Source organism: Phyllostomus hastatus, unplaced genomic scaffold, assembly GCF_019186645.2.
Source record: "Phyllostomus hastatus isolate PE091 unplaced genomic scaffold, TTU_PhHast_1.1 phas_contig_549, whole genome shotgun sequence".
NCBI lineage: Eukaryota > Metazoa > Chordata > Mammalia > Chiroptera > Phyllostomidae > Phyllostomus > Phyllostomus hastatus.
In genome coordinates, this window is record NW_025333907.1 from 1,582,224 (window position 1) to 1,592,810 (window position 10,587).

Here is a 10,587-nt window from a genome sequence, read left to right on the forward strand (position 1 = left end):
TTTTTTGCTTGATGCATCAGTGCATCAATCATTCCAAATCCTCCATATGAGATTCCTATAAAGCAAGACAAAGGAGCACAGTAAGCCTGCAGAAAAGAAAATCATGGGGACGTGTAGTGATAAACAGCTTCAATGTTTGCACATCCAAAATTAGCATTAGTGATTTTATACCATGTGAATATAACCCCCATAAAATTTTGTTCATTAGTTTATTTGGAATAAAACAGACACTCTCTCTCTCTCTCTCTCTCTCTCTCTCTCTCTCTCTCTCACACACACACACACACACACACACACACACACACAGAAACTGACACACAGAAACTGACCCTCCTTTCTCTGAGGTGAATTCAGTGGCCTCTCTTGAATGAGATAGTGGTTATGCCTTTTCCCTAATTCATTACCGTGCATTGTATTAAGATAGTCATTGTGCTCTGAGGTGGGTCAGCCTGGCCTTCTCTCTACCCTGAGGCCCACCTTGCCTGGTGCAGGTTATGGGAAATTTCCTCTTTTGCCCTCGTCCATACCTGTGGCTGCAGTCAACTTTCTCTCCTCTCACCACCTCATCTGTCCCTCACACCTGACCCACAGGACAGAGGATGGGCCTAGGGGATGAGGCTGTGTTGGGGCCAGGTCTGCAGTCTCCAGTGTGAGAGGTTCCTCCTGTGTTGGGTAGCGTGAAGGCCAGAGGGAAACGGGATGGGGAGGGGACCTGTGGAATCAATCACCAATGGACTGTGATTTAATTAATCATGACTATGTCATGAGGCCTCCATAGAAACCCCAAAGGACACGGTTTGGGAGCTTCAGGTTGGTGAACAGATGTAGGTGCTGGGAGAGAGGGCACTTCAGAGAGGCCATGGAAGCTCCACACCCCTTACTGCACACTCGGCCCTCTGTACCTCTTCCATCTGGCTGTCCCTGAGTCATATTCTTTTACTATAAACCTATGATCTAGCGAGTAGTATGTGCTCTGAGTTCTGTGAGCTCCTGTATTATGTTGATAAATACAAAGAGGAAGAGGTCTTGGGAACCTCTGATTTATAGCTGGTTGTTCAGAAGTGCAGATGACAACCTGGACTTGAGACTGTCATCTTTCATGGGATATGGGGGGACAGGTTACGAACTGAATCTTTAGTTGTGGAATCTGATGCTCTCTCCAGGTACACAGTGTCAGAATTGGGTTGAATTACTTGGTGGTGTGGGAGAAACTCCCCACTTTCACCTCCATTGAAATTGATCTCAGAACACAAAAACAGATAATTTACATTCCTTTTCTTGTAGTAAGACTTCTGATTCAAGTGCGTGTTTTACTTTCATCACCCATCATCTGTCCCTTACAGCTCACATCCTTATAGACACCCTTCATGTGGTCACCTGACACGGTGGCCATGGGCTGTCCTGTAGGTTGATGCTGTTCTGGGTCAGAAGTGGGGGAGGGAATTGTTGGCGTGGTGTAAGCCACCCTCATTTCAGTAAATGATGCTCGTATTCTCTGCAGCACTGGCACCAGTTTATATGTCAGCAACTGTTGCCCCACACTGTCATGAACACGGGGGTTTTCACACATTTTAACATTTGTGCACTTGGAGCCAGTATAACAGTGTCTTATTGTGGTTTGAAGGTGCACTTTCCTGGCTGCTAATAACCTGGGGCTGCTTTTCATTTGTTTACCAGCTGGTTGTTTGCTATCTTTTAGAGGGGCAGCTCAAGTGAGCCCATTTTCCTGTGTTTTCTTTTTCTCATGTACTTTTAGAAATACCTCCTTATTCTGGAGGCTGATACTTTGATGTTTACATGTGTTGTAAACCTCATTTGTCACTTGATGGCTGATGATTTAGTGTATCTATAAGAGTCCTTAATTGTAGCCTTGTCCAACTTTTCAATGTTTCTTTTTATAAATATTTCTATTTATATCTTGTTATGAAACCTTCTTTCCCTTAAGTTTATGGAGACATTCTGCTATATTATCTTCCATCCTCTCCATTGTCTTGTTTCTCCTAAAACAGCAGATCCTCAACTCATCTGCCCTTGATGTTCATGCATTGTAAGAGCTAAGCATACAATCTCATTTGAGTGCATTTGGATCACTAGTTGCCCACATGTATTATTGAAATGTTTATTGTCCCTGGACAGTGACTGTTGGTTAGAGCGTTGTTCCCACAAGCCAAGGTTCAGGGTTTGATCCTCAGGCAGGACACATGCAAGAATCAACCAATTAATGCATCAATAAGAGAAACTACAAAATTGATATTTCTCTTTCTCTCTCTCTGTTTCCCTTCCTCTCTCTCTAAGCAGGATGACAGCTAATGGGCAGGGGTGAGGCGGTTGGGGAATGAACGAAACAGAAAAAGGACTCATGGGCATGGACAACAGTGTGGTGATTGCTCGGAGGAGGGGGTAAAAGGAGACTAAATTATAATGGAAAAATACAATAAAGAGCAGATAAAAAATCAGACCAGAAATAAAAAAAATTCTAAGGAGAAGTTTCTCTTTTTGTCACTTTTCTGCATCACCTCCTCTAACACACATGACATTTCCTGTGGTTTTGGTCTTTGCTATTTCTAGCTGCCCTGTTCTGTTCCAGTGGTCTGGTGGTACCATGCATGTCAGTAAATGCCACACCATCATATTTTCTGTGACACTTTTACTATGTCTTGAAGCCCTAAGGAGCCAGTCCTCGTACATTGTTCTTCTCCATGTTTGTCTTGACTGCTTCTGGAAAAATTTATTTTAATATATATTTTACAATAGAGGTATCAAGTTTTACAGAAGTCTACTGGGAGATTGGGTAACACATTGCTTTAATTCTGCAGATTAATTTGGGTAGAGTGAACTTTTACACAATATTGTTTTAATATCCATCAACATGCATATTTCTTTATTTATTAACATCTTTAATGTCCTTCCAAAGAGATTTATAATCTTGTCCACTGAAAAAGTGCAGCTTATATTTCTATTATGTACATATCTGAATAGATATATTTCAGGTGTATCTTAGTTTTTAAAAATAATTTTATTTATTTATTTTCAGAGCGAGGGGGAGTGAGAGAGAAGGAGAGGGAGAGAAACATCAATGTGTGGTTGCCTGTCACATGCTCTCAACTGGGGACCTGGCCCACAACCTAGGCATGTGCGCTGAATGGGAATCAAACAAGCGACTGCTTGGTTCAAGGCCAGCACTCAGTCCACTGAGCCACACCAGCCACAGCCAGGTGTATCATAATTTTTGATGCTATTGTCAATGGCATCTTGATAATATCCTACCTTTTATTACTCTGATAGAGGAATGCATTTGTTGTAATTTGATTTTGTCTCTAGTAACCTTGCTAACTCTCTTATTAACCCCCCCAATGTATCTATGGATATTTGTGGATTTTCCTATATATAAAATCATCTATGAAGACAGACAGTTTTGTCTTCTTTTTGCACTTCATATACCCTTTCTAGACTAGAACCCGATGATACTGCATTACGTATGAAGCTGCTGAAGACACCCCTATCTCATCAGGGAAATTCTCCTTTATTCCTGGTTGGCTGTGAGTTTTATCATGAAGGCATTTGAAATCACCCACTGTTCACTGTTTTATTTCTTGAGAGTTAATCAGTCAAGGGCAGAACAGGAACACATAAGCCTCATTATGGATTTCAGCAGCAGGAATTCAATGTGAGGAATCTGTTATGCCGATGTGGGAGCACACATGGAGCAGAAGTGGAACTCTGCCTGGAAGACCTGGACCTTCTACTCTAACCCAAGCACTCAGCCTGAGGTTTTTAGTACATATATATTTTTGAGATATAATTGACATGTAACTTCATGATTCGATATATGTGTATATTCCAAAGTGCTCACCACATATCTTGTTAACACCCATCACCACATAGACTTTCTACACGTTTTTTCTTGTAATGAGAACTTTCAACAATTTTATCTTTTAGCAATGTACACTCTCAGTAATTTTAAAACATCTGGCACAGTATTATTAAGCACATTACTACAGTTAATAGTATAATACTAATACCCACAATTATTAACTACAGTCACCATCTGGAGAATACATCTTTATGATGTAATTGTTTTATAAGTAGAAGTTTGTACCTTTGACCACCTTCTCCTACTTTTGCCCAACCTCCTTCTTCTGCCTCTGGCAACCACCCATTTATTCTGTCTATGAGATGGAATATTTTTTATTTTTTAAAAGTTTCCACATGATCATGAAGTCATGCAGTATTTGTCTGTTTCCACTTACTATACTTAATAAAATGCACTCATGTTCCATCCATGTACAATAGTTGCAAATGGCAGGGGTTCTTACTTTTTTATGGCACAATAACACCCCACTGTATGTGTACCACTTTTTCTTCATCATTTATTGGTGGACGAGATGTTTCTTCCACATCTTGGCTACTGTAAATGATGCTGCAATGAATGTAGAAGTATATATGTCTTTTTAAGTTAGTATTTTCATTTCCTCTAAATAGGAAGTGGAATTGCTGGATCATATGGAAGCTCTATTATTAATTATTGAGGACCTGCCCTACTGATTTACACTGTGGTCCCCAATTTACATTTCTAGGAACAGTGCAGGGGGGTTCCCCTCTGTGAATATTCTTGCCAACACTTATTTCGCGTCATTTTTATAATCCAACTTGCAGTTTGCTAGGCCTCTCAGTGATGTGAATTATGAGGGCACAACCAAGGAAATTCTGCTTCCTTTAGTCCTTTGCTTGAACAAGACAGTCTTGTTTGTAGTACATGAGGAGTCTGGGGTGGGTCGGGGTAGAGTTGGTTACTTCTGGGTCACATGTTCCCTGTGGCAGTGGCAGCCCCAGGTTGAGTGGAGTCTGATATTTATGCTAATGTTGAGATCACTGCTTTGAAAAAGAAGCAATGAGTGACACCTATCAACTTTTCAGAAGTAAAAAAACACATCACATCAAGCAAGAACAGATAAATGCTGAAAACCAAAATATAGGACAATTCCAAAAATTAGAGACTATTTTTATTAGTAGTACGGATTCTTGTCTGGCACACCTGCATAACATGTTCTCTACCTTTTTTGATTACACTTTTGTTGCCTCTTTTTTTTAAGATTTTATTTATTTTTAAAGAGGGGGAAGGGAGGGAAAAGAGAGGGAGAGAAACATTAATGGTGGTTGCCTCCCATGCACTCCCTGCTGGGGACCTGGCCTGCAACTCAAGCATGTGCCCTGACTGGGAAATGAACCAGTGACCTTTTGGTTCTCAGTCCTGTGCTCAATTCACTGAGCTACACCAGCTGGGCTGTTGCCTCTTTATAGGAGAATAATTCTGTCATATAATAATAAATATTAATATTATATTTATATAATATAAAGAATAGAAGAGAATTCAGTATTTCCTCAGTACAGGTGACTGAGATTTCTTTTTATCCTGTACAGTTGAAGAATCTTTGTTTTAATCAAACAACTTGTTCCTGGAATATCTGACCTATTGCACCTCATTGTCATGTTTGGGAAAATGTTTTTAAGTTTTTTTCTATCATAAAAGAGCATAGGATTGCAGATTATTTCTGCATATCACCCCACCCTTTGCTGGAGCTTTGAAAAGGGTTTGAGCATGTAAGGGGCTTGAGGAAGGAGTTTCATGAGCTTTACTGTGGCAAATTTGGTGCTGTGCTGAGGGCCAGCCTCTGGGGTCCCCACCAAATGGGGCAAGATCTCCTAGCATATGTCCCATTTTAGGGGAGCCCATGTGCCATTGCCATCCCACAGACCCTCAGACCCTTGAAGAGGAACATGTGGGCATCCCATGTCCTGACAACTTGTACAATAAAGGGCTTTAATGCTCAGGTTTTGCCTGGGCTCCACCCTCCATTGTGGTTGGGTCTAAATTCTTTCCTCTCTTGCTAGCACTTGAACCCTCTAAAAATTTTTTTATTATCTTTTTAAAAATATGCAATGGTTTCAGCTGGAGCATGGGTCCCCTGAGTCAACACAACAGCTTGACCTCTATGATCCCTGAATGACCTCCCTCTCCACTTAAAGATCATGTGCAAGGTGATCACTTTCAGATTCACATCTGGGTGAGCCTCTCAACCATTGGGGGCCTCGGCACATCCACCTGCAAGGATGGGTTTGGGGATGTAAGACAGGATGATTTCTCAGCCCTCAACACACCCCCACAGCCCATGGAGTCCAAGTTCCCCTCCAGGCCTTGTTACAGCTCTGTCAACCACAGCTTCCTGTTGGGGCTACTCAGCCCCACACCACAGCTCCCTATTTCCCTCCCTGACACAGGGACTGTGACAGCTCTGCCCTGTGATAAACAGACATGGTGCCCCTGCTGCTGCTGCCCCTGCTTTGGGGGAGTGAGTGGGCCTGGGAAGGGGGATGGGCAGGGGGAAGTGGCTGGGGCTGCAGCTGAGCTTCTGTGTCTCCCCCCACCCACCCCCAGAGTCCCTGCAGAAGAAGGAAGGCTATGAGCTCCAAGTGCAGGAATCCGTGAGGGTGCAGGAGGGTTTGTGTGTCCATGTGCCCTGCTCCTTTTCCTACCAGTGGAGTTCGTGGCTTTCCTTTAATGAACTCTACACCTCTTGGTACCAGAGTGAGAACCACAAAGACTACACTGATCCTGTGGCTAAAAACAACCAATATAAACAAGTGAAGAAACAGACTGAGGGCCGATTCCTCCTCACATACTCCAGGACCAACGACTGTTCCCTGAGCATCAGAGATGCCAGGAAGAGTGACACAGAAAGCTTCGTCTTCCAAGTGGAGACTGGATATTATGAGGAATGTACTTACCAAGATAAGAAGCTGACTGTGCAAGTGAAAGGTATGGCAGGGGCTCAGGAGAGGATGTTGAAACATGGGACCCAGCTTAGAACAGGAACTGGACCTTGGGACACTACTTGATCCTAGCCTTGGGCTCAGGGTGTTAGAAGAGACACAGGACCTGGCGTGAGCTCAGGCCCTCAGCCATGGGTCCCAGGTGGGGTCACATTCTGGGTCCCTATTGCAGCCCCAGGTCCCAGGCACCTCGCTCTCTCCTCTGCAGACCTGACACAGAAATCTGACATCCACATTCAGGGGCCTCTGGAGTCTGGCTGCCCCACACAGCTGAGCTGCAGCCTGCCAGGGTCCTGCAAAGGGGCATGTCCTCTCATCTACTCATGGGGCGGGGAGTGCTCTCAACTCTCTGAATCCCCAGACCCTTCGCTCCTCTGTGCTCACCTTCACTCTGAAGCCCAGGGACCATGGCACCACAGTCACCTGTCTGGTGACACTTGCAGGACCTGAGGTGACCACACAGGAAACCATTCGACTCAATGTGTCCTGTGAGTGTTGGAAGGACAGCTGGTGTCCTGGGGGCAGAGGGACTGGCACACTCAAGCCTTTGTGGATTTGTGTGTAGTGTATGTGTGTGTGTGTAGAGGAGGCTGAGCTTACTTGAGAACACTTGTGCATACTTCTGAATGCAGGAGGGGAAAGATCCAGAAGGACATCAATCTCATCTTCCTTGTTACCACCCTACCTCCTTGGGTTCAAGGTGACTTCCCTCTGCTCCTCCCCTCTGAAGTGGGGCCATATCTTTCTTTTCTAGATGCTCCACAGAACCTGACCATAGGCATGTCCTGCAATAATGTCACAGGTAGGAAATAGCTTCCATCTCTGGGGTTGAGACCTGCGATGGGGCCACCATGGAGCTGAGGGGGAATCACTGTGTGAATGAGACCAGATATGGTAGAGGCAAGGAGGGAAATCATCGTTCTCCTTCCCTCACCTCTTGTTGGTGGTGCCTGTTTCTGTGTTCTCTCTCTCTCTCTCTCTCTCTCTCTCTCTCTCTCTCTCTCTCTCTCTCCCTCTTTCTCTCCACTTCTCTCCCCAAAGCATTCGAGATTCTGCAAAATACCTCATCCCTTCCCATCCTGGAGGGTAGGCTCTGCAGCTGCTCTGTGTGGCTGACAGCAACCCCCCTGCACAGTTGAGCTGGTTCCAGGGGTCCTCAGCCCCGAACGCCACCCCCGTCTCCAGCACAGCGATCTTGGAGCTGCCCCGTATGGGGACTGGGGAAGAAGGACAGTTCACCTGCCAAGCTCAGCACCCTCTGGGCTCCAAAAATATCTCTCTCAGCCTCTCTGTGGTCTGTGAGTGTGGGGATCCCTGGTGGCAGGGCATCTGGGTCCTGGGAGGGCAGAGGCACCACTGATCCTTCTCCTGGCTCCCCACAGACCCCCCACAGCTTCTGGGGCCCTCCTGCTCCTGGGAGGACCAGGTTCTGCACTGCAGCTGCTCCTCCCAAGCCCAGCCAGCCCCCTTGCTTCGCTGGTGGCTGGGAGAGGGGCTGCTGGAGGAGAACAGCAGCGATGCCTCCGATGCCTCCGACACCATCACCTCCTACTCTGAGGGGTCCTGGGCCAACAGCTCCCTGAGCCTCTGTGTGGGGCTCAACAAAGGCCTCAGGCTCAGCTGTGAGGTGAAGAACATCCACGGGGCCCAGAGCGCCAGTGTCCTGCTGCTCCTGGCAGGTCAGAGGCCTTCTGGGGGTGGAGGCTGAGGGAGAAAGGAAGGGATCAAAGGGAGGATGGAGGTGGGGAGAGGGGTTATGGCTGGGAAGGGTGTTGTTAGGATGGGATCTTCTGTCTGGTGTCTGAACAGAACCTACTGCCAGTTGTGCAAGGTTTGGGAAGACCAGACACTGAGTCCTGGGAGTGGGTGGGCTCACAGCTCTCTTCTCTGCAGAGAAGTCGGTATCTGCTTCCAGAGTAGTTCCTGCAGCTCTTGGAGGTACTGGTGCCATGGCCCTAGTATCCCTGTGCTTGTATCTCATCTTCTTTTACATGTAAGCCCGTATCCTGGGGAGGTACAGGGAGCTGTGTCATGGGGAGCACAGAGAGAGGCCCCTGAATCCCAGAAAGGCAGAGCTGAATCCATACAGAGGGGTCGTTTTGGGGGGGGAGTGGATAGGATAGCAGCTTTATTGAGATAAAATTTGCATACAGTTAAAGTAAAATTCAATGGCTTTTACTTGAGTCATGGAGTTGTGCACTCATCAGCATAATGAATTTTAAAACTTTTCATTAGCACAAAACAAAAACAAAACAAAACATCCCTATTCATCATTTTGTCACCACCCTCAGCCCAGCCAGCAGGCAACCACTAATCTATGTCTAGTTTCTTTAGATTTCCCCTTTCTGGACATTTCATATAAAAGGGATCCCATAATCCATGGTGCATGGTGACTGACCTTTTTTTTCCACATAGCACAATAATTTCAAGGTTCATGTGTCATTTTTTTTATTCCTTTTTGTTCCAAATACTATTCGATTGTAGGGACGGGGTACATTTTACTTGTCTCCTCGTTGATGGACGGTCGGGTTGTTTTTACATTGGGGCTCTCAGGAATAGCACTGTTATAATTGCTTGTGCATAAGTTTCTCCCTGTGTAGGGGCCTATCACGATGCAAGTTTAGTATCAGCCAAACACCTGGTCATCCAGGGGACGGAGCACTCACTTATATGTCAGGAAGATCTCTGAGTCTGGACCCAGGGTCTTATTGCATCAGTTGTCTTATCAGGGATTGAGGGGCAGCCTGCCCACCTGTGCCTGAGTCACTGTGGCTCCTAACACCTTCCTTTAGAGTGAAATTCCACAGGAAGCAAACAGACGGGAGGCAAAAAGTCACAAATGATGAAGACCCTGTCATGGGAATAGTCACCTGGGTGTGTGATGTGAGTATCTTCTCATGCAGTGCAGGGGCAGGGGTGGGGCATGTCCCTTCACTGAGTGTGAGCTGAGCTTCCCAGCATTACAAACTCACTCCTCTGTTCTCAGCTGGACAGACAGCTGGAGGTGGGCTTCCCCTTCATCTCCCAGAGCCCAGGGTCAGCCTCCTGTCCCAGATCTGCTGACCACTCAGCCCACCTCACCTCTCTGCCAGATGCAGCCTGACAGAGCCTTCTCTCCCAAACCATTACTTTCTACCAATTCTGGGCATGTTAATTCACCTCTACTCATCTCAGTTTTTTTCCTATTGATAAATGGAGATGATAAGAGTATCATTTTTTTAGAAGACATTTTATTTATTTATTTTTAGACAGAGGGGAAGGGAGGAAGAAGGAGAGAGAGAGAAACATCAGTATGTGGTTGCCTCTTGCATGTCCCCAACTAGGGACCTGGCCTGCATCCAGGCATGAGCCCTGACTGGGAATCAAACAGGTGACACTGTGGTTTGCAGGCTGGCACTCAATCTACTGAGGCACACCTGCCAGGGCTGATAAGACTAGCATTTATACTCTTTTAAAAAAAGATTTTATTTATTTATTTTTAGAGAGAAGGGAAGGGAGGGAGAAAGAGAGGGAGATAAATATCAATGTGTGGTTGCTTCTCACGTGGCTCCCACTGGGGACATGGTCTGCAACCCAAGCATGTGCCCTGACTGGGAATTCAACCAGCAACCCTTTGGATCACAACCCATGCTCAATCTGCTGAGCTATGCCAGCTGGGTTGCATTTACACTTTTATCTGTGAGGATTAAATGTGATTAGTAAGCCCTTGATATGGTCTAATCAGTTGTAATATTACCAATTTTTAAATGAACAAGC

At 45.6% G+C, this 10,587-nt stretch overlaps 1 protein-coding gene across 1 annotated transcript; it reads left to right on the plus strand.

Moving 5' to 3' along the window:
- Positions 1 to 6,313: 6,313 nt before the first annotated feature.
- On the plus strand, positions 6,314 to 9,714 carry LOC123824133 (sialic acid-binding Ig-like lectin 5; the record flags this gene model as incomplete). Its single annotated transcript, XM_045847235.1, is given in 10 exon segments — positions 6,314 to 6,350; positions 6,437 to 6,817; positions 7,040 to 7,158; positions 7,160 to 7,319; positions 7,586 to 7,633; positions 7,873 to 7,917; positions 7,920 to 8,129; positions 8,214 to 8,510; positions 8,725 to 8,824; positions 9,624 to 9,714. Coding segments are annotated over 10 exon segments (1,488 nt in total), but the record flags the coding sequence as incomplete, so codon positions are not given.
- Between the last annotated feature and the right edge of the window lie 873 nt (positions 9,715 to 10,587).